Source organism: Mytilus galloprovincialis, chromosome 4 (genome assembly GCF_965363235.1).
Source record: "Mytilus galloprovincialis chromosome 4, xbMytGall1.hap1.1, whole genome shotgun sequence".
In the NCBI taxonomy this organism is placed as follows: Eukaryota; Metazoa; Mollusca; class Bivalvia; order Mytilida; family Mytilidae; genus Mytilus; species Mytilus galloprovincialis.
The window spans coordinates 53,475,153-53,491,306 of record NC_134841.1 but is presented as its reverse complement, the minus strand read 5'-3'; the positions used below and the strand labels follow the sequence as shown (position 1 = coordinate 53,491,306).

General features: G+C 31.5%; 2 protein-coding genes across 2 annotated transcripts in view; one reads left to right on the top strand and one right to left on the bottom strand.

Moving 5' to 3' along the window:
* The window catches only part of LOC143072430 (tudor domain-containing 6-like), a 77,677-nt gene extending 73,768 nt beyond the window's left edge, over nucleotides 1-3,909 (bottom strand). Inside the window, exon 1 of the mRNA XM_076247349.1 lies at nucleotides 3,716-3,909. The gene's annotated coding sequence lies outside the window, so the exon portion shown is untranslated. The remainder of the gene's footprint in view (nucleotides 1-3,715) is intronic.
* Nucleotides 1-16,154, top strand: part of LOC143072432 (protein FAM184A-like) — a 37,441-nt gene that overhangs the window by 9,177 nt on the left and 12,110 nt on the right. Inside the window, exons 2-10 of the mRNA XM_076247353.1 lie at nucleotides 1,796-2,668; nucleotides 3,603-3,723; nucleotides 4,613-4,794; nucleotides 5,362-5,568; nucleotides 8,758-8,880; nucleotides 10,125-10,286; nucleotides 10,966-11,087; nucleotides 14,291-14,441; nucleotides 15,070-15,282. Of these exons, the coding sequence (XP_076103468.1) occupies nucleotides 1,796-2,668; nucleotides 3,603-3,723; nucleotides 4,613-4,794; nucleotides 5,362-5,568; nucleotides 8,758-8,880; nucleotides 10,125-10,286; nucleotides 10,966-11,087; nucleotides 14,291-14,441; nucleotides 15,070-15,282 (2,154 nt within the window). The remainder of the gene's footprint in view (nucleotides 1-1,795; nucleotides 2,669-3,602; nucleotides 3,724-4,612; nucleotides 4,795-5,361; nucleotides 5,569-8,757; nucleotides 8,881-10,124; nucleotides 10,287-10,965; nucleotides 11,088-14,290; nucleotides 14,442-15,069; nucleotides 15,283-16,154) is intronic.

Sequence of the window (16,154 nt, the reverse complement as noted above, 5' to 3'; positions counted from 1 at the left end):
CAGAACACTGCTACATTTTTTAGCTTTATAAAGATCCCGAAACGTATGAAAGGAACGGACAGTGCTAACAGAGACATATAATACATGTCTCGGGTGCTGAAAAGTTCATTTCTATATTATATAAGGGAAGTTTTACCCCCTTCTCTGACAACGTTGTCTCGACCATTTTTTGAACCATCTACGATTATATCATTACTTTTTTTGCGTTTACAACCGAACTGTCGAACCTGTATTGCTTGAAAGAAGCATCCCTGTTATCAAGGGATTCATTATAAGCCCGTATTTTACGATTACTTGACCATACATGGCTCTTTTTCAAATGGATAAGGGAATAAAACAAAACGAAAATTTTGTGTAAATATATATATAATATCGATATTTGTCAACCAATCATCAATATATCTTAATTAAATATTGCTTTAAATTTAATGTAAACAGAGGATGGCTTGGATAAGGAATAGTATTTAATGCTAAAAAAAAAAGACACAGGTGTAAACAGGAAGTTATGTCAGCCAGTAAGGGAGATAATTTGGGAGGGAAAGACCTAAAAGAAGTATTGTCAAATCTTGACAAACTTATCTGGTGGCATGTATTCAAATGTTTATAAAATTATCAAACAAAACCTTTAAAGGTGGTAGTTGTTTCAATTGGCATACATAATGTATTTGATTGGTAATTCACCTTTGAAATAAAAAAATCTCTTTAAAATATTTTTAAAGGATTTCTTTCATATTCATAATTGGAATAGGTTAGCCTTTTTTTAAGCAAGTCTTTGATAAGATTTGAATATTATTAAAAGGTCAATTTCATTTCTTCCTTTGAAATACTATACTCATTTTTATTGAAAAGTTGTACTTTGCTAGAAATGTTAATAAAAGTAAATGTAAAAAATACCAATCTTGTCATAGAAAACTTTCTCACAGAAGCTGACAATGACTTTATTGTTGGTCCTACATGTTCTGCAACATCACCTGTTAGTGATAAGAAATCTTCACATCTAGGCAGTCTGGTATAGACCCACCATGGAAAAGACTTCTCCTTGGGTTTTATAGACAGATGATATGAGGATTATATGTATTTACAATGGAGACAAAAAGACTTTTCTTCTATCATGTCTATATCCAGACAATAACATTAGCAAACAAAGGGGTAACTTCCATGAGCATGATGAGGACATCATTACAAGAGAAAACATCAATAGCATTATATAAGAAAAACACATAACAAATCAATTACAAACCAACCGCGCGCCGCGACAAAGTTACTGAGAATTGTCGAAAATCACGCGCTTACCACAGCGCTATCCAAAAATCCTGGGGAGAACACTGGAAGTTATTGTTTTATTTTTAGAACTATTCATTGCTGATGTTGGTCATGAGGCTGTATTATAGTATAATAATATTAGTTCCTGGTTTTCCCAGTAATTTAGTATAAAAAAGTGTTTTAGGTATGATTGAGAAATGGCAAAACATGCACATTTATATCAAACAATGGTTTTTGTTGTGTTTGCTATCAATTTCCTTCAAAGTCTCTGTATTATGTATGGGATATGACAGGTATTTTCCATTCATGTATTAACTATTTGAGAACTTGGCTTTCAATAATAATGAACTGATTCAACTTTATTAAAAAACATATTTGGGTCTCACTTAAAGGGGAAGGCCAAGGGTCTGACAAGGTGGACAAGTCTGTCTGTCTGTCCTACAATGAAATAAGAATGGCAGGCACTTATGTTTTTATTATGATTTTAAATCTTCAATTACATGTATTGTAACATTCAATAACTTTTTTCTAGGTCATTTATGCCCTTAACACCAAGAATGATGAACATGACGGTGCAATTCAGAGTCTTAAGGACCAACACGAAGAAGAAATGCAAAAAATTTTGTCTGAAACAAAAGATAAAATTATGGTTTTCAAACGGAAACTGGATGAGGACATTGACTACAGAAGGAAAATCACTCATCTAGAGAACGCACTTTTCGAACATGAAAAACACAAAAAAGATTCTATGCAACAATTTGAATCATTTAAACGTCAAGCTGACGACAGAGAGATGAAATTAAAGAAAGAAAATTCAGAAAAAATGCTATCAGTGTCGCATGATGTTTTATTGGCAAAGAAAGACTTTGAAGACCAATTAGCTAAATTTGATGCATGGAAAAAAGAGGTTGATTCAGAAAAAGAGAAAAGTTTACAAGACTTGAAAAAAGCACATGAAAAAGAAATGGAGGATGTAAGACAGTTTCATCGGGGTCAAAACAGTGATTGGTTAAATGAGGTGGCAAAGGTCGAAAACAAATACAAAAGTGAAGTTGAGGAATTAAATTCAAAAATTGAACAGTTAAACGCAGACAAAAACAAATCATCAGAAGACTATGAACAAAAATTGAGCAAAGCTCAGGCATTTTATGAAAAGGAATTAGCTGCTATTAAAAATTCTAAAGACATGAATCAAGAACAATTATCAGCTGCTTTACGAGAAGAACAAGAGCGATTGAAAAAGGAATTTGCAGTACAACAAAATGAAATGAAAAAAAGAATTGACAGTTTAGTTGAACAATTATCTTTAAGTGAAGATGAAACAGAAAAATATAAAAAGCAACTTGCAGATTTAGAATCAAGTTTAAATGATAAGGATGAAAATTCTTCTGCATTGCAACAACAGGTTTGTAAACATGAGAAACATAGTAAAAGCCATATTTTTTTTTTTATCTTTTGCTCTTTATCTATGGTTCTTTTAGTCAAAATAAATGTATGAGTGCACATGTACATTTTTCTAACCTACATGTATCATGTGTACGTTATATAAATTCAGTTACAGTGTAGCAATTTCAGTAAAATTCTTGGGGTCATGGGTATGTTATTACTATGTTATTTCTGATCAGACATTTGTACTTTCTTTACACCTCTAACCTCCACCTGGATCTTAATTTATATGAAAAAAGCAGTGACCATAATAGAATACATCTGTCAGTAATGTTATATATCCATCATTCAAATGTTTGAAAAAATGCTTAATCAATTATAATTATCATGATTATAGGGTTATATTTATGAATGTCAACTAAAGGATGTAATGATACAAACATCAATGAAACAGTAACTCAACATGCTCAACAACCGCAAAGAAAACAAAAGACTCTTCACCGTGATTTTCTATTTAAAGTCAATTACATAGAAAAATCCTGCCTACCTTGAAAATGCAAGAATTTTAAGCCATTAATATTGTAAAGTTGTTTACTTGTAATGTGATCAGACACAACCACAATGACACATTAAAATTTGTATTGGATTTTGCTAGACAATTATACTTGAGCATGTACATGACACATAGGTCAGGCTGTATAGCTAATATACATGTATATAACATGTACTGTTCCCCTAGCCATTGAAAATGTAAAGATGTTGATTTTACACATGTGTAAGTCGGTTCTAAAAAAAATTATTCATACATGTGTACATAATAGTACATGTGTTTTTGGATCATCGGGGGAATACAGGTTTTGGCAGAAATTGTTACCAGATTAAACAAATAGTTTTAGATGTGTACATGTACATGTATATTTCATCAAATTTATTATCACTTAAATGTGTTTTAGCTGAAAGATGCCAAACAGAAAGCTTCAGAAGCAATGACAAAGTTAAAAGAATTAGAATCAGATTTAATGGTAACAAAAGAAAGATGTCAAGAACAAGCCAAAGACCTACTCACCAAATCTGGTAGGTTTTCTTAAGCTTAAAATGGGAATCACAATCTGGCTAGCACACTAAATTACTGCTTTTGACATGTTTTTTCTGGATTTTTGTTGGCCATTCTGTACCGTTAGCTACATACTAGTCTGATGCCCCAGATTAGTCAAACATTCTGACTACATGTAGTACAAGTATTTGCAAAATTTGGTTTAGACACATAAAAAAAACTTGTAGTTGGAAAACATATGTTTTTAATAGTGTAATTACAGTACATGTAAGTCATGTGCCCTGAAGGTCTTTTCTGTTGTTCAAGATGACCATACCGGGCTATGAAATGCTGGAACAGAGAAGCCATAAAGCAAAACAACATTATAATAATTATAAAGTCTTGTAAATATGTTAATTTTAAAATGTAGGAATTGACGTTTCTGAATGTAAAATAATAGTTTCTGGCCAGTAAGAAATGTTTGGGAACACTTATAAACTTGAATCTTCTCAATGTTATGCCTCCACCACATAAAATACAATTTTCAGTTGCACAGGTAAAAAACATATCCACCACCTTTCAGCTTTGAACATTCGGAACACATATAGGAGATTGCAATTGTTTTTGAGATATTCTTCTGCATGCTTTAACACAATTTTTTCTGTACAAGTGCATATAGATAAAAATGGTTTTTTACTTGCATATATATTCAACACAGTCATCCGCTGTAAAAATTGTCCTAAATCCAAATCTGCCATTGAGGCCAAATAGCTTTTAGTTTAGGTCATGACTGGCAAATATAATCCTTGCCCAGAATGACTAGAAGTCAATCCAGTTTTCATGGTATTAACTTAATTTGTATGATGTCTGGAAAATATAATTTTCAGATTGATAATTTATTAATATTTAAAAATTATTTTTTATATGTAGGTCAAATTGGAGAATTAGAAGGTACAAATATTCAGAAAACATCAAAGATTGCAGATTTACAAAAGGAAATAAGTCGTTTAAAGGACAGACTTTCATGGCTAGAATCAGAGAGAAAAACACTTGAAAGTGAAAAAGATTCATTGTCCGAAGAAAAGTTGTCACAACTAAGATCTCTTGAACAGGTTTGTAATGAAATACTCCCATACATTTATTTTTGGAACAGCCCGTAGTAAAACCACACTAAATTTCTGAATTTACAGTATTCAAAAATTACATTAATGAATATAAACAAGTAAACACATGCTAAAGTAAATGTCTTGAATACCATAATGGCTTTTCCTTGTTGTATCTTTTGTCAACAAGCTTTTTCATTTTCTGTTTTATAGAACTAGAAACAATACAAGAACTTATTTTATTGTATAGCAATATAATATTTCCCACAGAAAGTAACAAAAAGTTAGTGTGCAATAAATTCCAATATTGCACTAGTGCAATGAATCTTCAAAATTCATGACGTCATCAACGTCAAAATCTTAGTTTAAACCAATGTTTTACTTTCAAATATTATATTGCTATACAATAAAATATGTTCTTGTATTGTTTCTAGTTTCTAGTTTTGTTATGAATTAATACTTGTCAAAACTACTTTTAAAATATCTATAAAATAAATCTTAATTTTGTTGAATACAGAATTGATCTATATATAAATTATAATATTATTAATATTTTTTTTCAATTGAATTTTTCAGTCATTGGAGGATCTGTCTATAGAAAAGGAGACATTAGTCACGCGTTATGAAAGAGAAATACAGACACAAGTAGAAAAATCTGAAAAACAGATCAAAGAACTGGCAGAGAAACATGCAAGAGAAATGTTAGATCTGAAAAAGTCAACAGATATCGAAATGTCTGAACAAAAACAAAAGGCAGAGAATTACTTGTCAGAATGTAAACAGGTAATTGTTCAACAGAGTGTTTTGGAGGATACAAACAAAATGATAACAAATTATTTCTCTGTTCTTTGGGTAGATATTACTTTTTTTAAGAACAATGGGCCCTGTAGAATACGATAAACCAAGTTGGCCATTCAGATTTTACAAGGCTGATTTTAATATTTGAGAAATTTAAGTTGAAAATAAAGAAATTTGCATAGCCTGTTCCTCGGAAAATGTTTGCAACTTCTGTTTTGTTTATTATTCCTACATTTGGTGGTTTTGACTTTCCACTATTTGGTATTAAGCTCCACAATAAAATAAATTTTCAAAATATGCATATACATGGTGTATCTTATAAGCTTTGATATAAATTGCAACTGCCTCATTGGTCTAATGGCAGCATGCTTATTCAATTGCAAATTTTGGGGTAAATCTGAGACAAGTCACATCAAAGACAATAACTTGGTATTTTCTGCTTCCTCAGCAAGTACATGACATTTAGGAGTCTGATCAAATACTGGGTAGCTCATAGTCAGAATAGTGTGTCAAGGTAGGGTGACGTGTTTTCCTGAGGACCTTAACTTGTGTACTTGTGAACTCTTTAGTACTAAAGTTTTAAAGCTGTTGGTGAAATCCGGCTAATGATCGCTAATAACTTGTACAGGTTAATCCCCACGCCTGACAGGGGAACACTTGACCACAATTGAGGATTTTACGTTTTAGCAAATGCTGATGAAAATTTAGGTTAAATAATAAATTTAAAACCGAATTACAAAGTAAATTGTATGCAATCAACACCCCATTTTTCAACGAGTATTAAAGAAGACCTAAAACATAACATAATTTCATGCCAAATAATAGGAGTTGAATAATTATCGAAATATTGAATCACTTTTACAAGTTTTAAAGTAAATACATGACTACTATCTGCAACTTGATAATCTGAAGAAATTTGGTATCGTAATTCCGTAATTAAAATTCAAGAAGAGAAAAATGTATATTGCATAGATTTCTTTTAATATGAAAATTGCAATTTGAATTCATTAAAACCATTAAAGTTGTAAACGTTTGCCCTCCAAATCTGTTTTACGAAACGGGTACAAAACTTCATATTGATGCGTTAAATTCTCTTTACTTGTTCATGACTTCTGAATTTGACAGTGAAAAAAATGAAACCCAGATTTTTAAGCACTGAACAATTACCAATTAACAGGGCTCACGCTACCAGGCGACTTGGGCGAAGAAGTCGCCTTCCCGACCGTCACTTATCTTTCCCCGTCCCCCAAAAGCGAAAACAAGTCGCCCTGTTCTTGACGATAGTCGCTTTCAGTGGCTTCCGTCATCGTACATTTTCAATTTTTACCAAGTTGATGAAACATCAATTTTTTATTGATAATTAAAGAAATTCAGACATAAACGATTCATTATCTTTAGAAAAGAGGTTTAAGCATTGTCTTCGTAGTGTGTAGCAGGTTATTTGATAAAAATACAACTTTTTATCACTTCGTGCATTTCTGCAAGTTCCGGTGCTTGTTACTCGAAAACGTACATCAACCTCAAATTCGGCGGCAACATAAGTTTGTTACTTCATTTAAACGTGATAAAAGTTGCCTCCAGTAAATTTTTAATCCATTTATTGCATTAAAAACGTCATGTTCCTTTCCAAATAACTTGTCAAACATCGTTTATTTTTGTAAATTTTCTTGCATTCGTCCGCCATTGACCGATTTCTAAACTCCGGATCTGAACCGGACCAGCTATGACCGAAATCCGTACTTTTACAATAATTACTACGGACGCACGGATGGAACAGCTGACAGAAGAATATTGATCCCAAAGGGGAAAATTACACATTCCACACGCATTAAGAGACTTTTGGTAACATCTAATTGATTGGTGTATATAATTCCCTATATTTTTTATGGATTGTTTCAAACTATTGATTAAAGGTGCTTAACTCTGAGACTATTATACTAATATCAATATATTCTGGCCCAGCTTAATAACTTTTATATTTTTTTATGAGAAACACTGAATGTCATACACAAGATAATTTTTAATTAAATTGTAATTGATATATTATAATTTCTTTACATTTTTTTAAATAATTTTTTTTTTTTAGTGCTAGATATTTAGTTGGTAGTTTCTCACAATTAGAACCTGAGTAAAACTTAAACAACTTTTAATTTCAAATGTTACTTTAATTGTAATTTTTTTTACTCAGATATGAATTGAACAATATAAAAAGAACATTATTTACATATGGCCCTTTATACTATTGTAAAATCCAAACATTGTATTGCACCGCGCGAATGAGCACTTCTCTTTCAAATCTTACCACTTCTCCCTATCAGTTTCAAAAAGAGAAGTCACTTCTCCCTATAATTCTGAAGTAGTGTGAGCCCTGCAATATAGCAAAATAATAACCTGAGACCTGAAGGACAGTCATGCAAGCTTGGCATGGAAATTGTTAAAAATGACAATTACTGAAAATATTGATTATTCTATGATGTAATAAATATAATAAGCAATATATTAGTCTGTTCACCATTCCTTACATAGAAATGGAGGAATAATATACTTTCTATCACAACACGCCTTAGACATATGGTTTTGTCAGGTGAATGTTATCACATCGTTAAATTTTGATCTATGGAGATCCTTGAATTTATGGGATGGAAAAATATATATGAAAATTTATTAAGTATTCCATGCTTTGGTGAAAAGGTCACAATTTTTGTTTAACCCCGCCGCATTTTTGTGCCTTTCCCAAGTCAGGAGCCTCTGACCCTAGTTGGTCTTGTATGTTTCTTAATTTTAGTTCATTTTTATGTTTTGGAGTTTGGTGTGACGTTCATTTTCATTGAACTTGTACACATTTTGTTTAGGGGCCAGATTAAGCCCGCCTCCGGATACAGGAATTTCTGGCTGTGTTGATTGAAGATCCATTGGTGGCCCTCAGCTGTTTTCTGCTCTTTGGTCGAGTTATTGTCTCTTTGACACAATCCCCATTTCCATTCTTAATTTTATCATACTCAATTTTTTAAAAGTTACTTTAATTATGCATAGATATAATAAAAAAGTTATCATGGTCCTAAGTGAATTTAATTGGGGTAATGAACTATGGAATCAGTAGATTTTTTACAAAATCTCTTAAGAATAAATTTTGTAACTTTCAATTATTATATGGGCTTTTTTTACTATTTTCAGCAATTGATGAAGAAATACACAGATGACACCACACATCTGATATCTGAAAAAGATAAACTGAAAGATGAATATGAGAGGATAAAATCAGAATTAACAGTTAGATTAGAAAATTCTGAAAAAGAGGTAGGACTTACAATCTTAGTGTTCAAATGAAAGTAAAGCATCTTTTAAGTTACTAAACATCCTTATAAGAATTTAACTAGTAGCAGATTCTTTTGTGTTGAGTGAAAGCTGTATTTTAACAACTGAACTAACGGCTTCAGTCTAAAAAAGAATAAAGTTGTTCTTAGAAATTTTTTATTTGTTTTGGCTTCACTTTATATTTACAATATTTGATGTACAACTGAAAATCATTACAATAGTCTTGCAATGAGGTTTTACACTCAAAATTAACTAACAAACAAAAACTACTGTACCCTCTTTTATTAAAACCAGTAATCATAAATCTGTAATAGTATATGCATGAATAAGTCAAAACATAATAATTAACAATTTTTTTAAATACATGTAATAGAAAAAATTCTGTACGATTTCAGCAAGTTATAATTTATAAAAGATTTAACATATGACCAGAAGTCCATTACTAGGACTATAGCTATGGAATAATTTAAATAGGCTGGAAAAATACTTATATGGCTATATTAACATATAATGATCTGATCTATTTATAAATGACTATTATAATATAACTATATATATATAATGATCTATTTATTCAGACAAGCAGAACGGTTTGTTTTTTATTAACATTGTATGGATAAGTTTTCGGCTTAGGGTTATTAGAATGGAAGATCACACCAAATATAAGATAGATCACAATAATTAAATTTGGAACTGTTTTATTATGCTGAATTTGATGGATTTTCTTTATTCACGACTATAATTTGCATTTTACAGTGAACATAAATGTTTTACAAACAATATCAGATTTTTCTGCAACATTGTATTTTAAAAAAAAGTAGCATCATATATGTCTTGGTGATTATGTTATGTGCACCTATTCAAATCACAGTATATGAAATATGAGGATTTTTAATGGTAGGTCTCTAAGAATGATATACGAAACAGATTTATATTGAATACCACTGTGCAATTTTTAAAAGTAGAGAGTAGAAAGTAATTATTTAGGGGGGGAATAATATAGAGCTAATTTCAGGTCATTTTGTGTGTTATAGTAACTTTTTGAATTTGCTTGCCTAATTTTTTAAGGAAAAAGGTTTATAAAATATTTTGAAGAAAGAAATAATTTGAATTAACATTTTTGTGGAATTTGTGATGTCAGTGAAATACTAGCATTACTAGTTTAGGAACAAACGTTTTTTTTTTTTTTTAAATAATATTACATTCTAAAATAATATCTCTTCTAGGTTGCAAGATTGAATGCTATACTACAAGATAGTGAGGCTGGTCTGGGATCTGCATCCAGTAAGATTAACAGTCTAAAAGATGCTTCAACGCAGCTTCAAACAGAACTGGAGAAGACGAGGAATGAACTTCGAACGGCCAAAAATGATGCTGCAACTTATAAGGTGAGTCATTGCCAAGGATCCAGAATTTTTGGATGGACATGTTGAATTGTGTATGCTGTTTACTTCATAAAGAAATTTGGATTATGGTTTGAAAGGCCCAATGACCAGGGTTGATAATTTGTGTGACGCTTTATTGTGAATATCTATGACTATAAATAATGCTATCCCTGGTACTTTCATGTTTGAAAAGATATAACATCATATTGCATACATGCATTTAGCATTGTTTAGTCCACTTTATTTGAATATTACTGTCAAACTTCAAATTTTCAACTTAAAATAAAAGAAGAGCAAATCATTTTGTATAAGGCTTTGTACAATGTATGTGGTCATGGAAATTTACAATAGTAAAAACTGCTGGAGATTTTGTTTTTTACCTACCTACCTACCCTCCTGTGAAATCCAGGGGAAACAAACATATTTTTAAATGTTGCCTTGTTCATTGAATCAACTTTAAATGCAAAAAAGGCTAATATAAAGGTGCGTTTTTTTGGACAAGTTACAATTCCATTCCGACAAATAAGTTTTGGTATGTACTTGTCCTATTGGGCAAGTTAAAAAAAAATTATTGTAAAGGCCTGAATATAAAATATGCAAATGTTAATAATTTTCAATGTAACATCAATTAGTTGCTTTATATATGTTGTGAAATAGTCTTATGAAAATTGTATAATTTCAGGCTGAACTTGAAAAATTACGAGCCATGTATGACAGCAAAATGAAAGAAGCCAAAATAGATCTACAAAATCAACTAGATAAGTTATCAAAGGATTTGGAGGGTAAATGGTCAGAAACATTAAGGTGAGCATGCACAGTTAAAGGCAAGATATTCAAGATAGTGTTGATGAAGAATACCTTTGAAAGCTGTTCCTTGTGAAAGTGTTACTTGTATCTCATTTACATGCATCTCATATCGCTTTCTTACCTAGAAAATAAAATTTCATCTTATAATATTGGAGATCCCTTATTTATGGATAACTTTTTTTAAGGAAACGAAGTCAAGAAGTGTAAATGAAACCTGATTAAAAATTGATTCTTTTCTGTTATTTGTTATATGTAAAAAAAAAAATGAATCCACAAGTAAAAGTTAAATTATGTATCATACCACCAATCAAATAGGGAGGTAAATCAGTTTATGTCTGCCCCATAATATTTTGGTAGCATTTTCACAGGAACTGCCATTCAGAGATTCTGAAATTTAGTATCATGCTTTATGTTATGCATTTTCAGATTCATTTAAGTACATAATTTCTAGCTTTACACAGTGAATTACAACAATCTTAAAATATAAATGCTCAATTTTAAAAATAGCAGTTTGTCTGATGTCATTTTTCTCAAATTCTTTAAGTTTTACACCTTAAAGTCTTTCTGTTTTGAGATGAGTTTGGAGGAAACTGGAATGCTAAGATAATGATTTACTAAGTACTTTTAAAATAACCTAAACAAAATTACAGATATATCAAGTTTTTTTTGGGGTGTTTGTAATTGACTGGAACAAGACTGATATCCATATTTCAATCCGAGAATCTGCCTGCTTGAACTATTGACGTTCTACAACAATCGCTTTTCCATTGTGGCGTCAGATATTTTGTATTATGAAGTCAAAATTTTACTGGTAACCTGTGTGATGTCAAGTAAGGCCAAAAATAAAATTTCATTTGTTTGGCATTGCCGCCCGACCCACTGAAAAACTTGCCGCCCAAATAATTTTATTTGCGTTTCAGAAATTTTTTTTTTTTTATTTAAAAAAATCGAAATTGTGCCGGAAATTGATCGTATCCGCCGAGTTTGTTCCTGGCTTTACTTATTTCAAATCATGATCTTAAAAGCGCTTGCCTTACACTGTATTGGGAGCAAACATTTAAATGACATGGAATAGAAAAAGTCTGCCAAAAGTAATGTCAAAGAGGCTGGCAGGGGAAGGCATCTCCCTATGCTGCAATGCATTTGTTAAGGGAGATGGATTTTATCAAAATTCAAATTTCAGCTATTCTTTGAAAGAAACGTTCTGAGAGACCTTGTAGAGGACTCAATTTTATCTTTTGTAAAGCAGAAACAGATGATTTCTGCTTGACTTTGTCGCTTCATGAGATAGAAGTTTTTCACCGTGACATCACAGAACAAATATGCGTGGCTCTTACATTTGTTGAACTTATTAAATATTTGAAATTTATCATTGACAAATTTTCCCTTGAACCAGAGAACAAAGTATCTACTATAGTCAGAACCACAATGATGCATTCAAGATAATTATGGCTGTAAGCACCAAAGCTTAAAGACCATAATGATTTACAGGTTTATAGTAGTTTTGTACTAGTAGATGCTAGCCTGGAACAAAACATACATATTTTAAAGACTAGCATCTTGTGTCAATTGTAGTACTTCCCCCTTTTCTTGCCTTTCTTCTTAACATGAATAAGATAATTCTTAAAACACAAAAGATACTGACAGAAACATATTTATAAATGTATCCAGTGTACTAGTGATGAATAAAATCCCCTCCTTTTCCACAATTCTAAGGGCTCATTAATTTATCTGTATTCATGTAATGCATGTCCAGATTTCTGTTCATCAAACAAGCATTACAACCCATAGTTTATTTATCTGCAAAAATTGTCTGTCCTGCTGCATATTTCCATTTTGAATTTATCATACGTTTTAAACCTATCCCTGAAAAACCTTGCACTTGGATAATATTAGTATAAACACCATGTCTATTTGTGCCAACCTTCCAAATTTTTAATATTTTGCTATCCTAATTTGGAACAGATCCTTTATCCTCAAAACTTATCAGGGGAAGTAGGCATGTTTGTATGGTAGTTCGTCACACCTTACATGTATGATTACTAGCCTCCAGGTATTGGTTTGAGCCCTAGTTGGGCAGTTGCAAAATTAAGGTTTGATTTTCATGTCGGATGTGATAAGGTTAGTCAGTTTCCTCCCACAGGTTGGCATTTTCCTTCAAGTACTACGGTTTAGTACGGCACTAAAACTGACTGCCATGAAATTACCCATATGGTGTAGAAAGTGATGTTTATAAAACCAAAGCAAAGTTTTTAATCTTTGTCCATTTGTACAAGGAGCCGTAGTGGTTGAGCCATTTAACTTATGGTAATTTTACCAAACTGTGACCACAACTTCAAGATGTGACATCAGGCCTCTGTTCAATGGGCAGTCCCACAATAAAAGTTCAATTTTCACGTCATACATTTTATATGGTTAATTTGTCAGTTTCCTGCCTCAGTTCTGTGTTTTTTTCTGGGTACTTTGGTTAACTTTGCCAATAAAACTGAAAGTCTTACGTGAAATTATCCATATGATGTAGAATGTGAAATTGATTGTTGACCCCTTTCAAAGAAACCACCAGCATGTACACACAACAATGCTGCAATGCTTTAGACAACATTGATCTGGAGACTTCATGATTTACATGTATAAGGCTTTTAAATGTAAAAAAAAAAAAAAAAAAAATCCTACCTACCTACCCACCTGCTGATATTGTGGGTCGGCAATGCCAAACAAACAATTTTTTAAGGGTGGCCTAATGGCGGACAAATAGTGATAAGATGAATTGTGATAGCCATACTCTATTTTTGAAGACTTTGTTTATTTATGATTTTTGGTTGTTCTTTTATTCATAAAATTATTGGCACAGGTAGATGTAAACCCTTTACATTTATATATATAATTACAAATAGACTATTAGGTCACCATGCATGACATTTTACAATTACTCTGCTCTTAAAAATATCACTGAAAAACCATAATCTTAATGTCAATCATAATATTTCATCTTTCTTATAGTAAAATTGAAGAAAAAAATCTATTTTCTGTAATTAATAAACATTTATTTTATTTAGACTTACTTCTCATGTCTCTAAAAAAAAAAGGCTGAATATTTGGCCAAGGAGATGATATTGTAAACTTCATCTTCAATCAGCTTTTCTGTGCTATTTTTGAACTCAATGTAGAATTTTAAGGTTTTTTTTCTTTTATCATTTTAGAACTGAATCATCTAGATTAAAACATGACATCACACAGCAGAAGGATGACGAAAGAAAAGCTGCTTTGCAGCAATTGTCAAAACTTAAAGATGAGGAAATGAAAGCAGGCAAAGCTGGGTTGGAAAAAATCATTGCTGAGATGCAGAAACAGGTAAACCGTTAAATTGGACTGTTAAGTTAGTTTTTGTCTGGTAAGATACAAATGTACCTATTTTTTTTTTAACTCATTGGGCAATATAAATACTCTAGTTTCAGGAAAGTTTGTTAGCAAACTAGAATTCTGAGTGGGTTAAGTGTTTAATTGAAAATTCTACAAGAATGTAAGAGATTTAAAAGAATTGGGGGAGCAAAGTCATATGGTACAAATCAATATTTGAAGTTGAAGACGCCACGTTTACCTGTGAAGTTGTTGAGTGTCAGCCAATGACCCTGAGGGTATTCCGTTGTATTGCTGTCGCGTTGATTTCCATTACCTTAATTATGTTCAGTTATTTAACCAAGCTATAAACATGATAAATATGCGGTCATCATCGAGTTTAATATAACATTCCTTATTGCTTGTTATAAATTCATTTCTTCAATAAGTACTCATCAAATATTTTTTTTAGAACATAATTAATAATGAGGTCAAATTGTTATGATAACTTGGAAAGTTATTTTGATTCTACATTAATGCATTCATGTATATATAAAAATCAAGAATTACATGGACCATGTCTAGGTATAAGCAACAAAAAATTGTAGAAACCCCAATTCTTAATCTTAATTTCCTCTAACAGATGGCCAGTATGGAAAGTAAAATATCAAAGAGTTACTCTGAATCAGCTGAGGAAATAGAGAGATTGAGGAAGGAGGCTGAAGAAGAGAAAAGAAAACTAGAGAGGAAGATGGTAGAGGCTCAAGATGAATACTCACAAAACGTCAAACTTATTGAGTCCTCGCATGAACAAGAAAAAGAAAAGTTACTGAGGCAGAAAAATGAAGATGCTGAGGTAAGAGTCATTGTTTAAAATACTAGGTCATTTACCTGTCTAAATGCTTGCTTAAAGCAAGTTATTTTCTTGGAAATTCAAACTAAATGGTTTAGTGATAGATATATCAAAATCATTTATATACAACCGCAAAAAAAATTTGTGGTTGTATATTGGTATCATGTTGTCCTTGTTGTCAGTGTCGTCCGAAGACTCTTGGTTTCTGGACAATAACATTAGTTTAACTTAAACACAAGGTTTGAAACCCTAAAAGGAAGGTTTGGATCGATTTTAGGGATTATGGTCCCAACAATAAGGAATTAGGGGCCCAGAAGGGGTCAAAATGAGCATTTTTCTAGTTTCCAGACAATAATTTGTTTGAGTGTATGGATCTTTCCAAAATTGTACAACAAGGTTCCATATCAAAAGAGGAGGCTGGGATTTAGTTTGGGGGTAATTACCTTGAAGGTTCAGGAATTAAGGGCAATAAACAAGCAATTTTCTAGTTTCCAGACAATAACTTGTGTTTAAGTGAATGGATCACTCTAAAATTGCAATGCAAGGTATCACAACACAGGGAAAGTTGGGATTGAGTTTGTGGGTGATTTCTGAAAGGGGGCTTAAAAATAAATGGGGGTTTGGGGGTGAATTTTTTTTTCTTCATAATTTTTTTTTTTTATATATATAAATTTTCCATTTTTGCATTGATTTATATTTCTTATTTGTATATCAAAGCAAAAAATACTGATATGGCAGGAGATACACACCAAATATGATGTGTAAATTATTATATAAAGTATTGTGCAATAGCAGGAAATCTTCAATTGCACAGTATTGCACAATAGCAAGAAATTTTCAATTGCACATTATTGAGCAATACTTATAGCAAGAAA